The sequence below is a fragment of the Centroberyx gerrardi genome, chromosome 19 (genome assembly GCF_048128805.1).
Source record: "Centroberyx gerrardi isolate f3 chromosome 19, fCenGer3.hap1.cur.20231027, whole genome shotgun sequence".
In the NCBI taxonomy this organism is placed as follows: Eukaryota; Metazoa; Chordata; class Actinopteri; order Beryciformes; family Berycidae; genus Centroberyx; species Centroberyx gerrardi.
In genome coordinates this window covers 22,605,758-22,633,737 of record NC_136015.1, presented here as the reverse complement: position 1 = coordinate 22,633,737, position 27,980 = coordinate 22,605,758, and the positions used below count along the sequence as shown (strand labels likewise).

Sequence of the window (27,980 nt, the reverse complement as noted above, 5' to 3'; positions counted from 1 at the left end):
ACTCTCACAGTGACATGAGAGCTGCAACATGACCATACAGCGCTTCTGCTGTCTTAGCCTTAGCAAGCCCAACTGCAGTATTTTGCAGTGATTTGGAGCCGCTGTGCAACTGTAACAGAGCACTAAGCCAAATCCTCCACCATCATCATGTTTTCATCCTTGCAGGGGGAGGGAGGGCTGACTACGAGGCAAAGTGGGGGGAGAGACAGACACACACGGGCCTAGTCACCACATCTTTTCATGCGAAGAAGCCGTGCCGTCAAAAACGTCAGTAATAGATTTTTATTTGCACTAAATGTATATTTACCACGTTTGGCTAACTTACGAGTAAATGGATTTGATAGAGGCGGAACAATAAACACTTGACTGGTTTGTTCTGGGCGCTCGCACTGTCCTGCGATGCATCTAAGCTAGCTAGCTAGTTGGCTAACCTTAGCTACAGCGCTTGGCTTGTTTTGCTAACTGAAACCAGACAGAGCACAATTTCCCCGAAACAGAACCATGTTTGTTTTTGTCACCATGTAAAGTGGCGTTGTATGTGATTTTAAGGGGATTTCTTGGTAGCACACCCAACGTTAGCTAATTGGGTTAACTCTAGCTACAAATATACGATAGCTAACGTTAGCTAGTTTACGAGCTAGCCGATAGCTAACGTTAGCTTGCAAGAAAGGTGGTTTGTTGCCATCTGTCTGGGGCCCCATCTATATACTGGAATATGACATTTTCCCTGTTGCGTTGAGCCCAGATAGCATGGTCCTTGTGTAGCAATCGAGATAAAGTTTCCGATCCATGAAATAGACGCATTCCCCATGTTCGGTAGGGCAAGGCAAGCCTGGCATCAGCTGACCAGCTGGCTGTCTTGCAAACTCCTGCTAGCTATATAGTGTTAAAAATGCATCAAATTCATATACATTTGTATTGACAGACACACAGACAGCTGATAACCTTGTGGGTGACTGAGTGATAACCATTTCGTTGTGCATTTACATGAGAAAATCGGCGTTTTCTCTGCCACACCATTATCTCATGCGAATCTCTTTCTTGTGTTGGAATTTCAGCCCTGTTTTTGGTTTCCCAAAACTACTCCGGCCCGGGCCTCAGTCCGCGGTCTAGAGTTTGGTAGCGGGCTGCTGGAGACTGAAGCTTGTCGGTCTGTGTAGCTGCCAGCCTGCCTCTGTGCCCAGCCACCGTGTCCGAGATGGGAGACAGCAGAGGTGAGAGAACACTGCACTGACTATTTCTGTTATCAGCAGTGCAACAGTATTAATAAATTATAAAGTCTGTCTGGCACACATCACATCTGAATATTGATATGACAGCATGATAAATTATACTTCTGCATTGCTGTCACACCTGTAGAAAATGCAGGCTCATGAAAGATGCAGGTTATGATGGTAGCATGACTAATCCAAGAATTGCAGAGGATAAAAATGCTTAAAGTTTGGGAAAACACATTAATACAATGACACAGCAAAGTGTCTGAAACCCCATGTCTTCCACAGAGGCTAATCAGCTGGACTAAATCAATCAGCTAATTGTCCAAATTTTCCACTGCCTCTGCCAGGTTCATCAGCTGGTCTTGCAAAGGTCTCAAGAAAATTTATTGTTCCATATAATTTGGCTGTTTTTGGAGTGAACTATGTACACAAATAACATTGCATGTGGCGGATGCTTTTATCCAAAACACCTTACCGAAGCACACGTGTCATTGTGGCCCCAGTAGGAATTGAACCCGTAACCCTGGCAGTGTTGGTGCCATGCTCTACTCATTGAGCTACACAGGATTTTATGATTGTCACTCAGTTCTCTCTGCCCAACTAACCGTATTTCTCATTCAGTATTATTAACACTTTTCTGACCAGAGTGCTTGTTGATGTATCTGAAAGAGAAGGGGTTGTAGCAGGGCCAGAAATTAACGGACGCTCAGGGCAAAAATGCCCATGAACCTTCCCATGAAGTGCGCGTGAAATTAAAAGCGAACAAAAATCAAATGCCCCCAATAATTAGAAGCACTCTTCTTTGCATTTCACCCTGTTCAAATTGTATTTATTGAGTTGAATGCGACTGCTGTCCCCCGTGGGCCACCGTAGCTGATTTGTGGGAGCTTATGACTGGGCGATTCTTTCCAGTGTGTTCTGGGTGAGAAAAATGTTGCGGTTTTTGATCAGAGTACGCAGGCTAAAGCTGTAGAAATGCATCATGCAGCCAGCAGTAGATGAAAATGCTGACCACACACAAACCACTGCGTCAACAAAAAATAAAGTAACTAATATCGTAAAAAAAACTCATTAATGGAGGAGTGGAAGATGGACTGGTTGGGGACAGAGAGGGGAAAACAGCTCCATCCTCTCCTGCAAGCCCTGCCGCATGTTTCCTGTAGTGGGAAAGAAGTTAAACTGATGAAAACTGATGTTAAAAACTGAAAAAAGGAAGGAATAACTATGCACTCAAATCTTGCTCCTAGTAGCCTAAGCTTTACTTGTGCAATGTTTCAGCAAAGTTTGGGTCTTCATCAGGCCCAAAAGTCTGAAATGTTATACAAGGAAAGTGAATTTTACCTTCCTTTTTCCATTATGGACTCTGTATAATGAGTACTTGCGTCAATCTACAAGGAGGCTGTATTCATGTCTGATGCAATGAGTATTTCGCTTGTTCTTCACCTCATTAGATTTTTGCAACCAAGACAGCACTACAATCCAGCTGTCAGTATTTCCTAACATATGCCATTTTTGTAGATTTTATCCAAAATATCTTGCAAGAGTGCATGTGTAGTTTGGGCGATCCTGCTGGGAATGGAACCCATGAACCTGGAAGTGTTGGTGCCACGCTCCAACCAAAAACATGCTCCAATCAAAAACAACTGTTGTTCTTGATAATTAAAAATCTAGTCATAAGAAGAACAATACTGGGGCAGCAGGGTGGCCTAGTGGTTGGACAAACCACCTGTCAACCTGTCAACTCGTGTTTAAACCTCAGTGCAAGCATCCAACCTGCTGAAGTGTCCTTGAGCAAGTCACTGAATCCATGCCAGCTCCAGGGTTGCTGTTATGTAGTTAATAATAATAATAATAAACTTTATTTCTATAGTTATTTCTAATTTATTTCTATACTTTATTCCTATAGTTGACCCTGTGCTCTGACCTCCCTAGAGGGGGTAAGTGAATTACTAATCGGAAACAAAAAGTACTTAAAGTAGTTAAGTACTTAAATTTCTAAATTACAAGAGGCTGCAATTATTTTATCAAAATGGTGGCTGCTCAAAATGGACTCCTAAACATGATATTCTGGTGCTGAGCCCAATTTCTGGCATATAAATTAAATACAAAAAAAAATACAACTTTCAATGTATTCAAACACAGCAAATCTTAGGCAACAACATGTCAGTTTTTCCTCAAAAATGTTTCTCATTTGATGAAAAATCTAAAATATTGAAAAATCTGTGTCTGTGTACAGTATCACAATTGCAATATTCAGCAAAATAAACGCGATGTGATTATTTGTCAATATCATGCAGCCCTACTATGGGGTATCAATAAGGTATCACATTATTATCATTAATAATTATAATAGTTATATGTGTATTTCCTCCCCCTTGCTGTCTCCCCCTCTCAGATTCCCGCAGCCCGGACAGTTCGTCTGTGTCGTCCCCTCCGTCGGGGCAGCGCTCCCCTCCGCTGGTTCCCTCGGCCGCAGCCTCCATGACCTCCCTGCCCCCCATCACCACCGCCGGGGTCAACAGCCCCATCAGTAGCATCGGCTCTCCCTTCTCCGTCATCAGCTCTTCGCTCGGCTCGCCCTGCCTGCCTGGCACGCCCTCAGTGGGCTACGGCCCCATCAGCAGCCCGCAGGTGAGGGAGGAATACTCTATATCAGGGATGTTTCTCTGGACGCACAACTCCTGTTCATGTTTAATTGTTGTTTTCCTGCTTTTTTCCATATTTGCTTTGCCTCAAGTGTTTTTTATTACAGTTTACAAGATCCAACCAAAGTTTAAGATTTGTACAGTGTGAATAAGATAAAGTTTGCATACAGGCAAAAAAAAAGTGCCTCTTTGATTTTGGAAATTGCAGTGAGAAGTTGTGTGATTTTATATTTTTTTTGACTGTGCAGCCTGACTATACTGACAGGCACAAATTACCTGTGAGCGTGGTTGGTTTCAGGCTATCCTAAGTGCACAGTTTCATCAAATTCCCCAAACAGGGGAATGAATCACTGGGAAGAACAACAGGCTATGATCATATTAATCTTCTCTCTTCTTTCAGATCAACTCGACGGTGTCCATGTCGGGGCTCCATGCGGTGAGCAGCTCGGACGACGTGAAGCCTCCGTTCGGCCTGAAGCAGCTGTCGGCCCACAGCCCCGGGCCCATGCTCTCCCAGAAACGCCTCTGCTCCATCTGCGGAGACAGATCCTCTGGTGACTACACACCTTAAACACGCCTCTTACTTACCGCTCCTTACTTCTGAGGTCTTATATATATTAAACACAACACATATTATATACGCCCCTAGATCCATTGCAATAATATGAGTTTTAAAGACAAAGTGAGTGCTACGGTGTTGAAATGTTGTTTTCTTTGTTATTAAAATTCATGCTTTTGCATCAGGGCCATGGGCATGCGACCAACTTTTCTGCTTGTGTTTGGTGATTTTCTCCGTCAGCCTGCACCTCATTAATGTGACTGTGCATTCCTTTCCAATTTCAAGGGCTGAAAGGTATCAATTTCATATTTATTCATGTTGCAATATGAAAGAATGCAACATTCAAATTGCAAAAGCTGCACCATGGACATTTTTAAATCTAATTTTTAGAGTACATGGTGTAATCAGTGAGGGAAGTTGTGTGACTCAGAAGCGCCTGACAGACATGCCTCACTGACATTTGACAGACATTTGAATGCCTCGGTTATATTGAGTTCTGCTGCACTTCATGATGAATTACAATCATGATACATTGTATGAGGGAGTGAGCACATTTTAAATTAATACACATGGCTTCAACCCACACACATAATAGCACTGAGAACAGGAAGGATGACATATTTCTATAAAAATTACTCTTTGGAGGTAAATTGTTTTGTTTACCAGCAATTGGCAGGTGAAACAAAAAGTGAATTTTGGACACTGCACAACATTAAATTAATCTGTTATTTGCTAAAAAAAAAAAAAAATCTGTGCATTCATTACATTTTATATTATTTTAACATTTTAGGCTTTTTGCAGATGCCACTTACAGTGTGTATAGCAGTTAGAATTGGCTTGAGATCCAAGGGTTATAATATTACAAGCAACAATAATGTTTGCTGGAGTCAGAGCCATAATGCCCGGAGAGCAAAGGAGAGTGGTAGAAGGCAATTATTTTTTTCCTTTAAGACCACTTGTAAGATGACTCCTCAGTTAAAGTTTCAGCGTTGAAGCAAATTGCCTTCCCTCCTGTCTTCCTTTCTTTGCATCCTTTTCCCCCCTCGCTCTCCAGGTAAGCACTATGGTGTGTACAGCTGTGAGGGCTGTAAAGGTTTCTTCAAGCGGACGGTGCGCAAAGACCTGAGCTACACCTGTCGGGACAATAAGGACTGCCTGGTGGACAAGAGACAGAGGAACCGCTGCCAGTACTGCCGCTACCAGAAGTGCCTGGCCATGGGCATGAAGAGAGAAGGTGAGGGGGCGGGGAACTTCACGAACCCTCGGGAGATCAGTGGTTCTCAACCTTTTCTGCCCGCGACCCCCAAAAATGATGCAGTGCAGGCGTAAATGCACAAAGTAATGTGAAATGTAATGTAAAGTAATGTAAAATGTTGTGTTAGGAATCTATTTTTTCTCACTCCATGAATAATCTTGTCCCTACCCCCAAGTTGAGAACCACTGCTGTAGATCATGGGTTTGAGTGATGTGTAAAGTCTTTACACAGAAGTCTTTACACTGACTATTTTTTGTCTCTTGTAAGTGATTAATCATCTTTTTTTAATAACATTGTGTTTCAAACGGACAGATTTTAGAAGTCAACCATGAGACCATGAGTCAACTATTCTTTATTTGGTTATTCTGGAAGATCCCTAATGGGTTTTTAAACATGACCCAGGCTGATTAAAATTCATTACTACTCTTGTCAAAGAGTGGGGCGCACCAGAAGTAGGTCCATGACTCACCACAGTTAAAGAAACCAAGCTATAAAGTATTTGCAACCTGGTTTCTTTACATGGTTTACAGGCCTTCTTCTGGCATTTCCCTATGTAAAAGCAATAGTACATTTTAATGAGCTTTGGCATCAGAGCGGTGCTAAAGTCTCTCAGTTTGGACCTATTGGTTAAGAACCAAAAAGGTTTTTTCTGGCAGATCCCCACATGACAAAAGTTACCGTATGTTTTAGTCAGCCTGAATCTCGTGTCAAGAGACTAAATTCTCATTTCAGCTCCTGGCTGAGAAAGTGTGGTGTTTTAATATTAGCAGACCTGGGTCAAAGACTGTTTTCAAACAACTCTTAGCATTTGATTTAACTCACTTTAAGTGCCAGAGGGCTGGGATTTACCACTTTGAACAATACAGTGAGTGCCAGAAAGTTTGCAGCATTTGAAAATCAGTTTAGCATACCAACCACAGTATGAAGCAAACCTATTAGCCCGCTCACCACTGTGAAATTTGAAGTCCTCTCAGTATTTTACCAGCCAATTTGATTGAAAAACACAAGTTGTCAAACAATTGTTATTGCCCTACCAAAGCGGCTAGTACAGTAGGTAAATTGACCAGCATTTGGCTTGTGTTTGTTTCCCACCCTGTTGACAACTCATCTGGCACTAATTAGGTCGAAACAAACGCTTAAGAGTTGTTTGCAAATACCTCCTGACCCCGGTCTGAGTATTAATATTATTGTCCTGGGTGCTGCTTCTTATAAGCGCCTTAAAACTTAAAATCACCATAGTTCCATTTTAAGTCAATCAGTCTTAGATTATCTTGGTGCTAAGCCTCTTTGGGAAAGCCCTTGTGAGTCAAGCAGTGTAGGTAAGAGCTAACTTGATTGTGTACCATGCCTTCTTCATATTAGATCAGAGTTGAGTTCCCAAAAGAGCTTTATGACACTTTGTTTATCATAACTCAGTTAGCTTCTGGGAAACACAGCTGAGATGTGCGGCTACTGTCGGTCCTATAATGATCACTGCAGCCACGGTGTCAGGTTAATGCAGGTGAGTTGTAGGTAGGGAAGATTCAGGGCAGCTGCACTTTGTGGCTGATACTTTCTGGCTAATCTACAAAGCTGCAGCCTGTAAATCTTAAGCCTAGCCTAAACCTAAAAGGAGATCTTGTGCATAACCTGTGAATAGCAATAAATGAATCAATGAAATGAATAAAATGTTGATATTGTTACTATGCATACTGTTAAGGGGGAGAGCATTAATAGTGTTGATAGGGGATAGAAAGAACGAGTAAAAAGTGGTAGAGAGAGAGATGGGGGTGGGTGAGCCTTGTAAACACTAACCCCCTTTCCCCCTCTCTCCCTCTTTTTGTTTCCTCTCGTTCTCTCTCCCCCCCCTCTCCCTCCTTCCGTAGTGGTCCAAGATGAACGACAGAGATGTAAGGAGAAGAGGGAGGGAGGGAGGGGTGTGTGTGTGTGTGTGTGTGTGTGTGTGGCTGTATGAGTGAGAGTGAAGCGGAGAGATTTTGCATTGCATATCAATGAGTAGGAGCTAGTTTCAAATATTTTTTCCGTAGTTTCTTGCCAGTGCTCAGAGATGGACCATAGCCAGCCTTGAATCAGTTCCCCATGTGTTTTTTTAACCTTTATGTATCCAGGGAAAGTTTGCTGAGTATGCATGCTCCTTTTCATCACTGTCCTGCTATACTTTCACAAAGTTACTTACTGCACATTCCCACCTGGGAGCTGCCCAGTACAGCCACAGTCCTGTACTGTTGGCCACTGAGCAGCTCCACTCATGCACTGAAGGATTAAGTGCCTGGTTCAAGGGCACTTTGACAGTAGCAGTAGAGGAAAGGTAGATTTTTATTCACTCACTTTCCCACCCAGATTTTCGCAGCCAGTCAAACTTTACATCACAAGCCCACTTTTTCTTTTCTTCCGACACGCCCTTTCTATATCAGGATTTTTTTCTTGTGCAGATTGATAGTGGTATCCAGTACACTAAAACTGAGAATCCTTAAAAGTAGTTTTTGGTTGACATTTAATGCAGTTAAGGGAATAAAAGGCACAATAGGTAAGTAAAAGTAAGTAAAATTTCCCTTTGTGAAACCCCAATATAAAATCTAAAAAAACATAAGGGGACTAGCTCATTCCAAATTATAGATGGTGCTTCTTAATTGCCAGTCTTCTAATGTGACTGATTACATATCATGATAAACTGATCATCATTATCATGCTAATATCTAAATGAATTTAACAAAAAATGAATTTTAAGATTGTTTTTTAAATTTAATCTAGGAAGATTGCGTCTTTTGCAGAATAGCAACATTGAGTTTCAGTGGAATTCCCACTTGAGTATTTTACTTTGGGGGAATTAGTTAACCAAAAATATTTAGTGTTGTGTTTGTCTTCCTATGGTCCATTTCTGCCTTGGTAGTGTTGCTGAATGAAAGAAGGTATGAAAGACAAGCGGTGTGAGAGACTTTGACCTGGCGATGAATTGTGTGTCTCTGTGTGTCTCTTTCTCTTCTTTCCCACTGTCTCCCCGTTTCACATTCATTCGGTCTTGCTCTGTCTTCTTTCACTGTTCTTTTTACATCTTTCTCTCTTTTGTCCACCAACATATTTGTTTTGGTACACTTCATCCTTCTCGCACCCTTCTTTTCCTTTTTGTCCACATATTTTTCTTTTTATCTCCATCAATTTCCCTCGTCCCCTTAATCCATGATATTATCTGTGCTTTCCCATCCTGCCTGCTCATCCGTTCCTGCTTTCTGCTTCCCGCCATTCTCCCGTCTTTGTCGTCTTCCTCTCTCTGTCTTTAATTCTCTCTTCTGTTCTCTTCCTTTTCCCATCCCTTTCTTCTTCTCTGCATCCCCCACCTCTTTGCAACCCCTCCCTCTGCCATATTTGCTCATTTATTTCTGCCTATTTATTTCTGCCCCTTCCTCTTTACTCCTCTCCTACTTCCCCCCTCTTTCATACTTGCCTCCGTTCTCCTGTTTTCCCTTTTACTTTCTCTCCATTGCATCCCTTGTTCCTCCTCGTTGCTCCCCTCTTCCCCACCCATATTTTCTCCCTTCTTATTCTTCCCCTTCTCCTGTTCTTCCTTCCTTTCCCCTCCTTCTCGTTCCTCCCCTTCTCTCCTCTGCTTCCCTCCTTCCGGCCACCTCCCGCCCTGCAGCTGTGCAGGAGGAGCGCCAGAGGAACAAGGAGCGGGATGGGGAGGTGGAGTCGACCAGCGCGGTGAACGAGGAGATGCCGGTGGAGAAGATTTTAGAGGCAGAGATGGCCGTGGAGCAGAAGACGGAGCTTCATGCTGATGGAAGCTCCGGCGGCAGCTCTGTGAGTAGTGTGGACGGCGGGGAAATTACCACAAGCTGCCTGTTTAACGTGCTGGGTGTAGCAGTTTAAAATCAATAGATCATTACCACATTCATTTTGAGACATAACTACCATGAACAAATGAGTCCATTGCTGAGAAGGTTGGCAGCCGTCCTCTACTCTGCATTCTCCATTGTTTTTCCACCTGGTGGGTTTGGAGGGAAATCAGCTGGATTGCTTTATGGCACAAAACAGGAAGAGGGCGCTGTTCTTCCAGAGCAAACAGAGATAAAGCTTTCAGAGATTCTGGCAACAGCAGATGGTGGAAGGAGTGACAGGCTGATGTAAAAATCACTTCCAACATGTTAGCTTGTTCAATGAAGTGAAAGAGAAGACAAACAAATGCAGAGCAATGCCAGCAGGGGGTACAAGTAGCAACATCTTTGACAGGAAGCAACAGGGGTTCATGGGAAATGTGTTATTAATTTTGAGAAACACTAGCACTAACAATACCACTGGCGTGAGATAGAGGCTACCAAACATCTCGACTATTGTCTCAGTTGTTTATGGCAACTATACCAAGGTATTACAATTTAACAATATAGTATATATTGATGTTTAAAAATGATACATGTTGCACCTTTACCAGCCACTGTGGCAGGTAATCAACTTTTGAGGTCCTATTCTGTTTTAAAAATGTAGCTAGGTGGTAAAATCATGAAAGAGGCTGGTACATTTTGGGATTTACAGGCCATTTCATTTGCAGACCAAAGGTTTCCCATGTTGGTATATCCATGCTCATGTTTTTTGTATTATAAAATAACGTGAGATTATCCTTACATATTTGGGTATGAGTGCCCCGGTTTCATGTATGTTGGTCTGTGTGTGACATATCGGCATATGTGTGAGCGAGTATGAGAGTGTGAGTGTAGATATGTGTGTACTCATATCCGATCTGTGTGTATTCGTGTCTACTTATGTACAGAGAGACCTGCAGTATTTAGTTCTATGCAAATGCGTATGTGGGTTGGTTTAACCATCATCCCCAGGCTGTTGTTGTAAATAATAATGTGTTTTTATAATAATGTGTTCTTAGTCAAGTTGCCTGGTTAAATAATTATTCATCATCCAATTAATCCGCTCCCTCCAGCCCAACGATCCAGTCACCAACATCTGTCAGGCAGCAGACAAGCAGCTCTTCACCCTGGTGGAGTGGGCCAAGAGGATCCCTCACTTCTCTGAGCTGGCTCTGGACGACCAGGTCATCCTGCTGCGCGCCGGTACGCTCCCAGTCTGACTCACAGGAGCTTTCATAATGAATAGCGATTCTGTTTCTGACGGTCAGGTTGTCTTGTCCATTCCTTAGCTACAGCCACAACTTGGTCCTCTGTGTCTCATGCCGGTGCAAAGGCAGTCAAACGTCAGCTAACACACACACAAGACGACGCCCACCAGTTCTCATAGTTTTGACCACTGCCATACAATGTAACTGGTTGGATACAAACTCTCTCTTGTAATTTTCTGCCTGTTCTTACTTGACGAGACAGATCTTTCACCTGCACTGGCGCGGCATTTAAGTAAGGAGAAATGAAGTGGGAAGTATGGTTTGTTGATGCAAAATGAGTAAACGCTAAACAACACCCTTTTTATTTTATACAAAACTAAACATCAGGGTTCCTACCATCACAAAAGGTCTGGAAAAATTATGTAATGTCGGAAAATTGGAATTTTCAATGCCTGGAAAAGCTGTGGAAAATGAAAATGTCACAGATGGTTTGATCATTGAAGTTTCTTTTTTAAGCAGTTATTTGTTAAATTCCAGGTTCAGTTGCTGGTAGATCTAGGTAACTTGGAATGGATAAAACCCAAATTCCAAATTTATGGACTGTATGTGTCCAAAGAGTGAGTTGCATCTTCCTAGATCAAGGAACTTCAAATCAGCTATTAAGAAAAAAAAACGCTACATATGACGATATATTATAGAATATTCATGCACTTTGATTTGCTAGAAATATTGAGGAACCCGCCGTTGTTTGTCCCAACAGGCTGGAACGAACTCCTGATTGCGTCGTTCTCCCATCGCTCCATCTCGGTGAAGGACGGGATCCTGCTGGCCACCGGCCTGCACGTCCACAGGAACAGTGCTCATAGTGCAGGGGTGGGAGCCATCTTCGACAGGTAACACACACACACACAAACACACACAGATGAAGATATATGCAGATACAGCTGCTGTATATACTCTGGTAGACATACACACCAGTGAATTCCCCAACATTCAGGAGGGGAGGGTTACCCAACTTGGAGGACATGCCATCCTGAAAAAATATCAACACTTTCATTAGTATTGGTTTCGCTGGAGAGTTTTAGCATCATATGATCTGCCTGCTGTTTCAGAGTATGATAGGGTTCCTACACAGGTCTCGAAATGCATACAAAAGAATTAGATCATTTACGGGTCTTGATATGTTTGGAAATTGCACAAAATAGTTTGGAAAAATATTGTTGTTCAGTCCCAATATATGACTCTGATCCCCCCATCTCACATATTATATGTTTGTTGTTGTGAAGAATAATCTACATCTCAAAGAGTGTTATTGTGCAGCTGGGCAATATGAATCAATGTACACCATATCAAACACTGACCAAAATCTACAAATCCAGTCAAGAACTTAAAGGAAAATACTGGTGTCATTTAGACTAACAGCCCATTTACTACTGTCTATGTCTTGTTTACATTTTCCCCAATTATTTTGCAATGCATGCCGTATGTAATTAAATATTTTAACATTTACTCGCTTTTTGTTGTTTTTAAAATACAAACTTTACGGTGTGTAATCTAGCTTGAAATTAACTGCTGTTCTGCCTAACAAAGACGCCCCAAGTAAGAAGACATGGATGCAACAATAAAGTTTATAAGGCGGCATGTTTCTGAGGGATTATTTCCTGGAAGAGATTTCCATTTCTTCCTGTGGGTGTCAGGTGATTGACATGATGCAGAGCGTAACGTAACGCAGCCCTGATATTTAAACACTCAATGAAATTAGGATAAAACAGAAACTATGACCAAACCAAATAAAGGCTTCATGTTTACTGTGATGGATTCTCTCACTCTGTGGAAGTTCTGGTTCATACTGTACAAGAATGAATGGCGGCCAATGTCTTCTTCTAAAGGAGGAAAACGAGCGCTGATATCTCCAACTACGCTGACTGTCTGCAGACGCCACCAAGACTAAAGGAGAGGGGCAAACTAGAGCACAGATGTAAAAAAAACAAAACACTGGTATTTTCCTTTAAGGTCTGGAATTTTTAAATCAAAACTGTGTAGGAACCCTGCTTAGACGCACTTGTATGAAATATTAGGGCTGCCTACTGTTTTCATGAACCAGAGTCACCAGGAGAAGACAGTCAAAAGCCACATTCCCTTCTTGGTTTCACCTGATGAATCCACATTGAAGATGAAGGAGAGGAGGAAGGTTTTAAAGCCTTGAGATAACTGAGGCTCAGATTGTACAAAGGAAAGTTACTGGTTTCACTGACAGAGAAATGGAACAGTTGCCTTCATCCACATGAACTTTCTTCACACATGGCTAGCTAACTATTTTTAATTCTTTGTCTCTTGGTTACTCACTCATTCTCTGCGCACACTGTGGTTGATTGTTGGTCATGATTTGGGTTTGTTGGTCAAATAACTGGGTCAGATTTCAGGAAGTTGAGCGGTGCTGTGTCTTCATCTCTGGCTGGCTGCAGCTGCGTTCTGTGTGGGCTCTGATTGGCTGAGAGACTGTCTCTGCTTTAGTACTGCCTGTAGGGTGACAGCGCATGCCGGGGAGGCTGGTGACTAATGCTTACCCATAGACACACACACACACACACACGCACCTCTATGAAAACTAAAAACCTCTATGAAAACTTTCACACACAGCTGAAAAAAAATGTATTTAAATAACGTTGATGCACGCATACACATTTAAAAGCAGCGCTAATCTACATCACACACACACTCACACTCTCAGTGGCTTAGCACCTATTGTAGTAACTGATAATGTAGTAACTGCTGGATAATGTAATGACAATGAAAATGTAAAAAAAAGTCCCTCAAAATGCAATAAGACCTGTTAACGTAATAAAAGACATCCCATTATTACATCAACCAGCAATTATTACTGTAGAAGTGGTGTAACATATTTTAAAATTATGATGTAATAATAATACTGACTAATAAACTATCAACTCAAATTATTGCATTCTTGTTGTTCTGAATTTGAATTGTTGAATTTTTATTCAGGATTATCGTTACATCACTTAAAATGTTACACCCATTATGAACTAATAAATGCCAGTTAATGTAACGATGGGATTGCATTATCCCACAATAATTACATTATGAAGTTTTATTACTTTTTCAATCCATTCAGAGGGACTTTTACGTTACATTTTATCAGATTTTCACAAGTTATTACATTATCCAGTGTTTTTTTTTGCATTATCAGTTGCTACACCCATCAAATCCATGCAGACAAAACTGCAAATCTTGTTTCCGCAAACCCCCAACTACATCACAAGGTGTCACTTCACTGTTAATTACACAGTAATTACATTGTTACAAAGGAATAATTTCACCTAGAAATCCAATCAGGGTTAAAGCAAGCTAACTGGGCTCACAGCAAATGGCTCCTTGATTTTCCTCTGAAATTTCTTAATTTCCTCATCGCACTGCTCTCTTCTAGCAGCAGGCTTCTGTTTCAGCTTGGCAGCAGTGTCTGTTTGAAGCAATGGGATCATATTCATCAGAGAATGAATTGCAATAATGAAATATCAAAATGTTATTTCTTTGTGGAACGCAGTACTTGAAGTAGACGTTTCACACGAGGATAATGGCAGCAGTCTAGTGAAACAAGTTTCAGTTACTTTTTTATATTTTTGATTCAGTTTGATTCACTTGTATATTCCATCCCAGAAATTATGTTTTTAGCTTTTTTATTTATTTACAATTTGGGTTTAAGACAATTATATCCCACATTAACATTTAGTCTAACAGCTTTTCTCTAATCATAAGCTTAATTGTTTTTTATTGATGAAGATTTTCATGTGTACTATGTACTTACGCTTTTCTGCTGTCATGGAATTGGCTCACGCAATTTAACATAACCCCCTTTCTGCTGATTTTAATACATTTGGCTACGTTACGGTACAGCCTTTGTAGTCCTTGGAAAACTGGAAAACGAGTGCATTACCTTAGATCAAGTGCAGTACTTTGTAAATATGTTAAGAAAAGTTAAATATAAATATAAATATTATTAATATGGGTACTATTAAGTAAGGAGCCAAGCCATTTGCTTTCATCATCTAAACAAGGATGAGGAGAATAGTTAAATCAAATTGTTTTTCTATAGGCTTTGGTATAATTGTCTCTCAGACTACTTAGTGTTTTATTGATCTTTTCTGAAGTTATGCCCATAAATTCATTAAACTTCCCATAAGGCCAGAATTTCTTGGCATGTTACCCAGAAGGACTCACAAACCTGTTTCTTATGGGTCCACATTTGATAATTAGTATTTGTAGTATCATTATTTGGGTACCAGAGCAAGATTAACTACATTTTGGGTCCTGGGGTGAAAAAGATAAAGAATCCCCTGTAAAGTGTTTTTTAACCATTTTAAACATTCAAGAAACTATTTTAAATTTAGATACAGCAAGTGAAATTGTAACATGGTCTGACTTTAATCTGTACAGCCGAAGGGCTCCGAAAAATAAAGACAGGACACTGTAATAACAATGTGACTGTGTAATGACATTGTAATAACACATTGTGATTGAATACACAGGGCGCACAATGCCGAGGTTGGGGCCATATTTGACAGGTAATGACGCCACTACACAAACACTCACCCCTCCTCTTGAGTCAACATCAATACACAAACAAACACAAAAACGCTAAAAGGTTGTGGCTTTGCCGGGGAATTGACTTTATCAGCAGGATGTGACTGTATGGTGATGTGACTCCTGTCTTGTCAGTTGGTTTTGGGATGCTATAATTCACTGTTGAGCCTTCTGGAGGCGTTGTTGGCCCAATTCACTGATGCATCTGTGATGGGAGGTGCCAACACCAGTTACACACACACTGGGTGCGTCCCAAAGCTCCAAAAATCACTCCTCCTCTCCTCAACTACCTCCTCTTTTTCTCTATGACCTGGAAATTGATGTTGGTGCTGCTGTGTTGCTTGCTGGAGGAGACAAGAGAAGCCGCTCCTGAAGTCTCCTTCAGCAGAGGATGCACAGCTGTTCCCTCCCCAGGGAATCTTTTAGTGGTAGTGAAGGAGGGGAGGAAAGGAGGAGTGAAAAAGCTTTGGGACACTCCCACTCTCACCCACCCACCCCCTCCCCTCCTCTAACTTCCAAGCTAAGTTTCTATGTACAGGGTATCCGTTGGTCCTTAAAAAGTCAAATAAATTATAAAAAGTGTAAAAATGTCTTAAATACAGTTATTATAAGGTCTTATTTTTTCACCATGCAATGACCAGTTTCTTTGTGCTGCATGTTCACTCTTAGATGAATTATTAGTTAGTAGTACAATATGCAATATCCATTGCAAAGCTTTACTAAACATAATTGGATGTCATGTTCCTTTACAATTAATTTCCTAAAGTCCTTTTTCTTATTCTGCCCATTTATAATTTCTGAACTTTTCATCAACTATGTTCAGTAGGAGATGGGCTGGTTTTACCAGCTTTGTTTTTGAATTTTGGTTGTTAAATTGGTCTTAAATTCAATTCCAGCAGCATTAAAAAGGCCTTAAAGTCTTAAATTTGGCTTACTGAAACTTGCAGATACCCTGTATGTAGGTGCTCTCCATAGCTTATTAGCATAAGGGATAGTTGCATCAGATACTGTCTATTGATAAACTGCTGTGTATGTTGCCTTGTTTGGTTATTTGTATTGGATTTTGGAAGATTTGTCTTGTATGAAAAACAATCATATTCTGGCAAAGTTGTAGTCTTTGCTCAGGTGAAGAGAGTTGTGTGTATTTGTTGTTCACATGTATCTCATGTTTCAGTGAATATTTCATGAGGCAGGACAACGGGAGTGGATTGAAAATGTATTGATGGTCATGTATTGAAGTCAGGGAATGGATTGGATGAAGTCTTTATTCAGGACCAGGGAGATTCTAGTATTTGCTTTATTGTTTGTGCAATGTTTGGGTCTGTTGCTTTGACACCTTGAACTGTTTGCTGTTGGTTGATTGTAAGTTTGGTGACTGCCAGCAGCGGTTCTCAGTTCTGGTCCTCGGCCTCCCAGAGTACTGCTGGTTTTCTATCTTGCCAGCTAGTTAGCTGCATTCACCTGGCATCTCAGATGTAAATCAGTTCCTGATTAGATGGCCAGAGTGATAACCAGCAGGCTCTGAGTCCTGAGCACCAGGACTGAGAACCACTGATGTAGGAATTTAAGCTTATTCTACCATTGCACTTATTTCTCTGGGTGAGACTGTCTGTCAAATGTCTAAAATGTGAACGTGTGTTTGGACTTGGAGAGTTAAAGTGTGGCAGCTGAGGTTTGCTCTGTCCTGGGTGTCTGACCCTCCTGGGAGTCGCTGGTGGACAGGGAGATAAATATAGTGGATGATAGAGAAGGTGAAGAAGTGGAGGGAATTAACCTTTTCACTCTCCAGCCACAGTATGTGGTAGATTTCAAAATTCACCATTTTACCAGCACAACTAATTCTAAACACTCTCCATTTGATGATTGCTGCCAAAGTGATTAGAGTTGGAAAAAAATCACAAACCATAACCAACCACAGTTTAAAAAGTTACTAAATTCGTACCACCAGAAGCTAGGACCGAACAAGTTTGGATATAAAGTCCTTACAATAAGAAACCATACATAATAATGTGATTATTGAGTCCGCTCCATCTCTCTCTTTCTTCTTCTTTTCTTCCGCACCTCTCTTCCTCTTGCTGTTCTGCTTGCTTTCCTCTCTCCGACTCTCTTTCTCTCTTCCTTCTTACCTTTCCTTCTCCTCCATCCTCCACTTGCTGGTCCATTTACTCTCTCTTTCCTCCTCTCCCTTTCCTTGCCTCTGCTTCTTCTTCTCCCCTCTCTTCTGTCTTCCTCCTTCCGCCTCCTGCTGGTCTTCCCCCTGCGTTTCTCCTCTCCTCCCTCCCTCCCTTCATCCCTCTGCAGGGTTCTGACAGAGCTGGTAAGCAAGATGAGAGACATGCAGATGGACAAGACGGAGCTGGGTTGCCTTCGAGCCATCATCCTTTTTAACCCAGGTACACACACACACACACACACACACACCAGGGATTCTGCAGGCCCTTATGGGGGTTTCATGCTCTTAAGGTCTGTGAAATCTGTATTTTAGCTAGCTGTAAGTATAACTGTACAAAACTTTTTAAGACCCTTTTTCTATTCGTCATATCTATATACAGTGCCTCATCTTCAGTAAGAAGCATCCCCTCAATGATACTGCATGACAAAACCCTCGATAACACACATTTAAATTAAAACGTCTACAGTTTTAGCAGCTGATGTGCATTTTTAGCGACAGCTGGATAAGCGCTACAGGCTTTATTCCAGATGTAGCATCTCCAAGCAGGCTGTCCCACACTCAAATTAAGTTGATTAGGGTTACAGTTCCAGATCATAATTTTTCCCAGAAGCTGTCACAGAACACAGAGTTCTTGAAAATGTGGATAAGGTGAGGTCAACATAAGTGTTTAATTAGCTTAAGAAAATGAATAGAGCACACAGGCTTCCTCACGAAAGTCTGGAAAAGAGTGAATTTGAGAATTTCTAGGTGTTTGAGTTACTCAAAGCTCTTGGAGGCATGGAAAAATACATATGCAGTCCTGAAGTGCATATAACTGCATATTTTTGGTAGACCCAACCAGTATATAAATATCATATATTGTTGTGAAGAGTAATCATCAGCTATAGAGTGATACAGTAGGTGGCCTAGTCGTACTGCCCAGCCGCTGTTGGAAGACATTATGTTAAACACCAATTCTCCTGTGTTTTGTCTTTTTTGTACTTATTTGTTATGTGAGTTTCTGTTTATATTTCGGTCAGTTTATTATATGTCTTATATTTTTCCATTTAATAAAATGTTCAATAAAATAGTCATCACAAAGAGAAATGTAAAATGTGTAGTAATCCTGTGCAGTGATGATGTGAATGTCCTTTGCTTGTGTCCCCAGATGCTAAAGGCTTGTCCAGCCCGAGTGAGGTGGAGCTGCTAAGAGAGAGAGTCTACGCCTCTCTGGAGGCTTACTGCAAACAGAGATACCCCGACCAGCAGGGCAGGTACGCTACGACACACACACACACACACACTCTCACCTGGAACAGTATCCAGAACATATGACACACACACCTGAAAAACTATCTGATTTACAGAATTTGTAAGCACACGTGTGTAAAAATACCCAGTTCACGTGTTACAGTGCACAAAACTATGACAGGAGCTCAAAAAAAGACAGACAGCAATACAGAAGACAGACAGTAGCGCAAAAGAAAAATCTCAAGATGATCGCTGCAGTTTATTTGCATTTGCTTGTAATTTTACTGCAAACATTGAAGGAAATCTCTTCCACCATCTTGCAGCACAAAGCAGCAGGTCGATGACTGGATCTGATGTGAGGCTTTCCTCCAGCAGCATATACAAAACACATAGATGCAAAAGAATAGACACTCAAAATGATAAAGGAAAACTCCATCCTCCTTAGATATCAATTTGTGATGTTCAGTGCATTCCAGGATTTCTTTTGTGATGAAGTGTTGTAATTTAAGAGAAGGGGTGTGTTGCATTCGATCAAAAAAAATAAAAAATAGACCATCAAACAACAAAATGGACGTAGAAATGCAAGGTACGTCACCAATAGCTGTTTTTTTAACGTGTTTTGGGGGCATTCTGGAAACGGGAAGTCACTAACTGAAGTAGAAGTAGATAAAGCAGGTTGAGGGAAAGTGGGTACCCCAAAAAATGTAATGTGACACTTCACAAAATAAACAAAATAAATCCTGGAATGCATTGAACATCACAAAATTATATCTAACAGTATAAGAATATCTGAGGGTTCCTTTATTATTTTCAGTGTCTATGAAGAAATGGGAAATGTCCAAGTCTACCATTCACCCTCACACACAAGCGCCGTTCTCTTTGTCCATGTGACGCAGATCAAACTTCAAAATAAGAGTGATATGTGGACCACACAATCCCAAAAAAACCCAATAAATTGCCTTGTCAGATACAGACTGTGTCCTTGTATATTAGGATTTGCATGTTTTGGTTTGCGTCATCTTGAGGTTGTTTGCACTTAACTCCATACACACATGGTCACACATGGTACAGCGACAACAGGACGTCACATAAGAAACTTATTATCTCATTATCATGAGAGAGATGGCAATTGGAGGATTTATATTGTAACATTTTGTCCTTTTCTTGTTTCACGTTTATTTTTCATAGTTTTCAGTCCATATTACACATCTTTGGGTATAAACTCGCTCCCCTCTCCCCCTCATCCTTCCCTCCACTATCCAGGTTTGCCAAGCTCCTCCTCCGGCTCCCAGCACTGCGCTCCATTGGTCTAAAGTGCCTGGAGCACCTGTTCTTCTTCAAGCTGATTGGTGACACGCCCATCGACACCTTCCTGATGGAGATGCTGGAGGCGCCCCACCAGCTCACCTAGAGGAGCCAGGTGCGGTCCGCTCAGGATCTGATGCACACCAGGATCACCAACACGCCGCGCCGTGTTGTGTCGCTGGCTCTTCTCCTGGGGCCTCACTTACTGCAGCACCTGCTGGTCCTAATGTACCGGCCCTCACACTTACATACACACACACACACACACACACACACACACACACACACATATTCCTTGTGACCTTTTAATCCCCTACACACATGCACAGACTATAACACACAGATCTTGTCTCACACACACGCACACACACAACGAAACTAAGCTCAGATGATACGGCTCTGAAAGACCGTATGCTGTCTAACACACACACACACACACACATTTACACAATCTTTTCCCATACTTAGTTTTCCACCATAGGGGTTCAGACTCATGGAAATATATCCCCTTTTTATCACACATATACAGTAAATGTCTTAATTTTATTATAAGTTAGCCTTCAGTTTCCACATCTTCATCTCACAGTGTTTTTTGCTTCTGCGATAACTGGTATAGTTTCCGTGTTTTTACTTGGGTTCCATGGTTACACCGCTAGCTACATCTCTGTATATTATAGCCATCACCAGCCGGTTAGTTATTCATGTATGGGTTTAGTTTAAAATCAGGTGCGTAGCATTTCAATCAACTGTCAACCGTCAAACGACTTTACTTCTAATTGGTCCGGAGGCGTCCTGTAAAGGACAGGCAGACACGCCCTCCCAGTGAGTTCATCCAATCCCGTAAAACCTTTGAACATTTTATGCTTTTTTGAATATTCATGCCGAAACTTGTTTGAGTTTCTATTTTGAAGTACTGTACTCATGAAATGAGAGCTTTTTTCCAAGGCATTGAAATCCAGGAAAAGGGGGCTGTGGGCACTTTGTTGAACAAACAAACTTTGTCCCTCCCACCCCACCCTGATGCGCACAGCGGGCTTTGTAAGAGAAGAGGAATGACTTGAATTGTAATGTTTTTTTTTTTTTAGTTTAGCTTTTATTTTTTTCTCTATTTTGGCAGTTGGCCTACCCAGTCCAAAATGGTTGCCATTCTGGACATCTTGAGGCTCCCATGAAGTACAGCTTCATGCGAGACAAAATAGTATTTGTTTCTCTTTTACTAGCCCCGCCCCCCTCACTTTGCTGGTGGTCATTTATGCACTTTTGTGAGTTGTAACTGTGTAAATTTTCCTGTTTCTTAGAAATGACCATCTGTTCTTAGACAACTAGGATGACATTGAAGGTACTACGTGTAGGGTTTTCCCATTAATACATCACTGTCAAGTCCAAGGTGATGACTTAATTGCAGCGCTCGTAAAATAATTGGCTATTACCTGTACGGACGATAACCAGAGTGGGGAATTAACGTTAGCCACCAGTCAAATGGTGCCAGATTTTGGCTGGTGGCAGGTAAGTTCGTCTGTTCTAGTAGCCAGCCATGGTTCACAGGCTCCCCTCTGTTCCAGAAATCAATTTGGCTGGTAAAATGTTGGTAGTGGCTGATGAATTTTGGCATCTACAAGCCGCTGTGGGAGGTGGGGAACTGGTGTCCTGCTGTGCTTTTGGGACAATTCTGGGGATTGTTGGTCAGCCTGTATCAGAATTGGATGGCCTAGTGGTCAGATGGACCATCGTGCAAACAGATTGTCTGAGGTTTGAATAGTCAAAATGTTGATATAAGATGCCAAAAGTTTAGTGAAGTGATTTTGCTTCTCAAATCATTGAAACTAATAATCATGATTAATAATTGAGACCACAATATCAAATTGGATTATCAGTCAGGCTGTAATTTTGCAGCCCATCAATAAGGGATGATCACAGTTTGTTTTTTTTAGTTTGTTTTTAGTATTCTTATGACTAAACCTTTGCTGCCAATACAACACATCGCCTTTAACACTGATCATGGGCTGTGGCTCGAGATTGTTAAACAAAAGCTGGATTACAAAGCACCTGTTGTGTGCCATGTAGTGATGAAATGGATTAGTACTGTTTAATGGAAACCCTACACGTACTACCTGCACCCTCAGTAACCTTATTCAGTGTGTATCAACTCAGTGCTTGCAACCTCTGTACAGTTAATGTTTTGGATCAGTGTAAATACAAAAAACATTTTCAGGAGTCATGCAGAAACGGCAGGTAACATGATTAGCGATAGAGCAGTCTCACTCTGTGCAGCCAGGGTGAAATGGCCTGTTCTCACACTCATATATATCAGTTATGTTATGCAAGGGTATCAGGTAGCACATCAGAAACATGTTCACAATGGAGTAGACACAAAATTTAGTTCCAACAAATTCGAACGCCCTATTTATTGCTGTTAACTCGACATTAGTCTTGTTTCTCGCATAATGGCGGCGTCATGGAGTTGTCATTGAGCCCAGGGCCTAAACCACACCTCATCTACTTTTTTACTGCCTGTTATTTTTGGTAACTGATTGGCTTGATTCAATGACAATGGCACTTGTCGTTTACTGTGATTGGAAAGTGTGGTCAACTGACTCAAAGCGTTGCGGTGAAAACAGTCAAATGCAGCTACACCATGACCAGGATATTTAACGCAAACTATGAATGAAAGCCCATGCTCAGGGGTGAGCAGTACTGGGGTACACATTAAGACTGACCACCGCTTTTTTTTTGTCAGAAAAGTATTTAAAGGAGTGTGCAAGTTCTGAAGTATATTTAGACTTTGTATTAGTCACCACTTTTAACGGATATTAGAAACATTATACATTTTGCAGTATCATTCTATGGGGAAGGGGTAAAGCTGTCCTCTACCAGGTGCTAAATAACTAATGTGGTCTTTTAGTTAAAGACATGCACGTTTACACCAATGCAAACACATAGCCGAGAGTATGCAAGTACGCAGACACAGCTGTTCTCCAGTCTTTGAACCTGACGTCTGCTTAAGACACATTTTCCTCTTAGCTTTTTTTCTTTGGTCATTTATTTTTTGACCCCTAACTTTCATTGCAGACTGTCAGGATAAATCAACTCCAGCCAAATGCTTGTTGAATTTTGGCCGTGGCTGGTAGGTCTGTCTACTCTACCAGACACTGTGGCAGGTATCTTTTCTGTTTTAAAGAGCAATTTGGCTGGTGAAACACTGAAAGAGGCTGTTGAATTTTGGGGTCCACCAGCTACTTTGAGCAGCAGATGGGAAAGTGAGCTTCCTGCCCTGCAGATAGTCCATGTATTTCTTCTCAGAGAGGATCCTTGGCCTCCCCCATGTGATGTGGACTTAGAGGCCGGCAGTTAGATGACCTGTAAGACAGGTGGTTCCTGGTCTAACAGTCATGGTGGGCCGTGCTTCACTTTCTCTCAAGCCGTGCGTACACACCGCCAACTCAACAAACTCGTCACCGGATGTCCATTTATTTCCTACAACCAGAGAAAAGTCAGCCCTCTGTTGGCCATGGTTGTTGGCCACTAGTTGTTGTGGAAAAGCTAGCTTCAGCTGAAGTTTTGGGCGGGAACACAAAACAGCAGCCTATCACCTGCTAGCATCCCTATATGTCTTGCCTATGGCTGCAACACTCATGGCTTCAGCTAGTTCAGATCAGCCATCGGACAGGAGCACGGCGATGTGAGTCTGAACGCAGAGAACCTGAGCCGAGAGAAAAGGTTGTAACGCAGTACGGCGGACCTTCCCAATCCCCTTTTTTCTTCTTCTTTTGTTGCAGCACATCTAGAATAGAGTTCAGCTCTCTTCTGAAAGAATACAAGGCTGTGGAATGAAATTCACGAGTGCAACTCACGAGGTCACTGTAAAGTTTTTTAGTCCCTCATAGAGTAGGCTGACTGTTGGACGCGTGTGCTTCCCCCTTGTGAATAATCTTGTTTTTGGTTGACAGCTTAGCATCTTTTTCTGCAAGTTTTTATCGTTAGACCTTCCTCTGTTGAATGTGAAAGCCTGCCGCTACTGCATCATGTTTATAGCTAGGGATGGGAATGATTACCCTACTTATCAGTTAAATATTGGGTGATCCACTAGTTGACATATTAGTCAGTTAACCTACATACACAGTTGTCAGACCAAACGCTACATTTCTGTGATTCATTAATATAAACTTAAATATTTATTACATCTGCTATTGGAAAAATCAAATCATCCGTCAAATGGGTTGTGTTGTATAGTGGTTACATGAGTTAAATGGTTTTCTTACATACAGTAAAAGTTAATTGTGTTTTTAGCATCTTTATTTTTAGACTAGTCTGTTACATAATTTAAGATTAATTGGCAGTGAAATTATTTGGAATTCCCATCCCTGCATCCCTGCACAGTAATGCATTTCATTTTTGCTATGCTGTTTCTGTATTCCTTAAAATTAATTTTGCAATGAGCTTAGGTCATTACCACACGATAAAGCAACACCGTAAAGAAAATAAATAAAAACCTTTACAGACGGTGCAGGATCTGTATGCTCAGCCAGGCTAAGCTTTGCTTGGCGTTTCATGTTTTTGCTGGCCAGGCAGACTGTTTTAGCAGGGGAAGATGGTTGAGTATTTTAGTTTTTCTCAGCATTTGTTGTAGAGTTTGTGTGTCCACTTGTACTTATATGCACGTGTGTATGGAATCTGTCTACAGCTGGGCCTTGTGTCTTTGGCAAATCCTGTAGGCTTGGCTGTGATGTGCTGATGCCTGTTCAAGGATTTGTTCAGCAGAACAATGAAAAGATGCACAGAGGAATGGGAGCAAGGCTGAAGGGTTATAAACTGGCTTGTTGACCTGATGTTTTATCAGCTTAACCCAACCTCCTCTGCCCTCCCTTGACCTTGCCTTGTTTCCCAATTCTACACTGCTTTACTATGAACTTAGCAAACACGTATTCACTCACCCACGTGGGCTGAAAACTATCGGGCTTTGCATTCAAATGGGCTTATAACTAAACTATGGTTCTCAGACCGTTTGAAAAGGATGTGAAATCTTTCATGGGAAAGGGGTTGGAGAGCTGTAAGGCAGGGATTCAGTGCTGTGTCCCTCTTCGCTTACTTTACTTGATGGCAGAGCGGCGATGATCTCGGTCGCCGTGGGAGACCAGTGGATCGGCGTCGCGCCGCCCAAAGATGCGTGTCGTTGCGACCGTGTGCACTCAAGGCAGACGCATGCTGTGACCTTCTTTTGACTGTGTAGCAGTATTGTTGTCGCCATCTTTGTTACTTTTTGAAATCACTCGCTTTTTGAAAATAAAGAAATTAATAAAAAATATGCTTTTTTTGAAAATGGATCGAAGGCTGTGACTGATGCAATGATCATCGTGTATGGATTGATGGATTGGATGACAGGGCGGCGTTTTTGCCCCCTGGAGCAAAGGTCCGCCCCATCTTGATTGAGGAGGCGCGTAGCGTGCTATGCAGCCTGCAAACCACCACCTTACTAGTTTATTTGTATCACTGCCAAACTGTTGAAGACGTGGCCGTTTTAAATGCAGTGCCGCTCATCATGAGTCCCCAGAGCGTATCCGTCATGTATGTCCTGCACACTAAAGAGTGTGCAGTAACCTCGGCCTGCGTAGTGCATACTAAAGAGGGGCCCTGATAGGAATGGAATGACAGCTGGTGTGGAGAGAGGTGGACCGGTGGGTGGCCCCCTCTTGGGTGCTTAAGCTGTGCATTGGTGCTTTTTATAGGGTCCCCCGGCCCAGAACTTCTGCTTTGGTTTCCAAGAGACGAGGAAGTGAATGAATGAATGAATTGCAGATGAGGAACGATGTGATTGGGCTAGCCTAGCCCTAGAACTGCTCTTTTTCGATCGCAATTGGTTGGGGTTTTTTCTGCGTCCGGGTCCATTGCAAACTGTTGTGTGTTTACTTTGTTAGAGTCGTGTGTGGCTGTAGCTGGACACTGCCAGCAAAAAAAAAAGAAAGCATCGGTGTTAGATAATGAGGGAAACCCGAGGCTGTAATGTTAGACATATAGTGCAAAGGCCGCTAGACTCTACAGGTTTGGCTTAGATGCCAAACCTCTGAGCAGTATCTGGTTACAAGGAATGAACTTGATGGGAGGTGCCAACTAAACATGGTAGACGCTTCTCTCTTTACGGACGAGGGGAGGTGTTGGTGTTCAAGGTTGGAGGAATTGCCAAGGGTTTAGAGGGAGAGAAGGAGGGAGGAGAAGGAGGGCAGGGTAGGGACTTCAAAGAATCAGATCAGGTGTTAATTTGTCGATCGAGAAGAAAAACAGAAAAAAGCTATTTTCCAGTAGATCTAGACTCTTCCTTAATCGTTTACTCTTCACCTAAAAAAAAATTCACACACTGCTTCTTTGTCTTGTGTTTCCTTACGTCTCCCTCTTCTCCGAGTATGCTATTCATCTTTTGTTTATTACCAAGTATTAAACAAATACAAGAACTGTAATATCAGAATGGGATCTGTCACTCTCCTTTTTATTTTATTCTTAATTTTTCTCTCTTTCTCTTGTGTCTGTTCTTTGTCCTGTTTGTATCCTACTCCATCATACATGTGGAGCTGATTGACTATTTTGTGTGCTTCGGGGAATGAAAGAAGAAAAAAAAATATGAATAATGATTTTTTTCAGTCATTAATTCTGAATCTTGTTTCTGTTTGTTGTATCATGTCTGAGTAAAGGTTTTAATACTGTAACATAACTGGTTTTTACTCATTATTTAAAAATGAAAATGTCACGGTCGAAACACTGCAACTTCATTGAGGACAACAGTACCACAGTTATGAAATATTTTATTATCAAATATGAGTTTTCGAATACTGTAGTAAATATTTTCAAGCCATTTTAGGTCAGATATTCTAGGATGGAAATAAAAATAAAAACCTCTTCTCTAATTACACTACTTATACTATTATAAAACACATTCTGTAGGATGAAAATTACCACAGTGAGGTCATTTCCTTTAGGCCCCATATTAACAAGGTTCCTACACGTCTGGAAAAAATATTTTGGTCATTTACAGGTCTTGATAAGTTTGTAAAAGTATGGAAAAATGTTGTGCTGTCCTGACATACATACAACTACACATTTTCTATGGCTTTAGACCCTCGTCATCTCACGTACACGACCAGTCAAAAGTTTGGACACACCACATTTGTCTTTATTTTTACTATTTTCCACATTTTAGAATAATAGTAAAGACATCAAAACTATGAAATAATACAAATGGAATTATGCAGTGACCAAAAAAAGTGTTAAACAAATCAAAACTATCTTACATTTTAGATTCTTTAAAGTAGCCGCCCTTTGCCTTGATGGAAAGGCAAAGGCTTTGGAAAGAAATTCATACATAGGATCAACTTCACTATTTATATTTGTCTAAGAAACTAATTTCAAGCATTTAAGCAGAAGCCTTTAGATCAAAATGGCTTTAAGAGAATGAAAAACATAGAACATTCAATCAGGTGGGTCCAGACTTTTGACTGGTAGTGTATTCTGATATTTTTTGCTGTAAAGAGTAGGTTGGACTATCAGCGTAAATCATACTGAACACCAAAATCTTCAATCAAATCAAGAAATTAGACTGGTAAAAGTGTGGAATTTTGAAATTGACACTGTGTAGGAACCCTGTATTAAACACCAACTCCCTGTCAGTGAAATGGGACGTCCCGCCCCGGCTCCCCTCTGCTGTCCCCTCCTACCCCCCACCCCCTTTGCCAGGAGAAAGGATGGTACGTTCCTCAGTCCAGCAGGACCCCAGGGCCCCGAGTGACCGCCGGCGTCGCACTTCCACCTTCCAGCCTCTAGAGGGAGCACTGACCTCTTGTCCTCCACGTCAAAGGTTCAACAACCATGTCCTCCTGTCGCTCCACCCCCTCCTGCCCCCCCCCCCCAGAGCGGCTCAACAGGGGGTGAGGTTGCTCCTTATTGCTTCCC

General features: G+C 41.6%; 1 protein-coding gene across 5 annotated transcripts; it reads left to right on the top strand.

Annotated features, from left to right (window-relative positions):
* The first annotated feature begins 194 nt into the window (after window positions 1–194).
* On the top strand, window positions 195–26,728 carry rxrba (retinoid x receptor, beta a). Of its 5 annotated transcripts, XM_071916847.2 has the most exons (13): window positions 195–267; window positions 1,059–1,214; window positions 3,613–3,848; window positions 4,263–4,416; window positions 5,476–5,655; window positions 7,542–7,565; window positions 9,314–9,474; window positions 10,604–10,733; window positions 11,499–11,631; window positions 15,283–15,318; window positions 17,639–17,730; window positions 18,658–18,763; window positions 20,004–26,728. In XM_071916847.2, exons 2-13 carry the CDS (start codon window positions 1,199–1,201, stop codon window positions 20,149–20,151), a joined length of 1,416 nt encoding a protein of 471 aa, XP_071772948.1. In that variant the 5' UTR covers window positions 195–267; window positions 1,059–1,198; the 3' UTR covers window positions 20,152–26,728. The 5 variants fall into 5 exon arrangements, with proteins under 5 accessions (XP_071772948.1, XP_071772949.1, XP_078146565.1 ...); XM_071916848.2 differs by lacking the exon at window positions 7,542–7,565; XM_078290439.1 differs by lacking the exon at window positions 15,283–15,318.
* The last annotated feature ends 1,252 nt before the right edge of the window (window positions 26,729–27,980 follow it).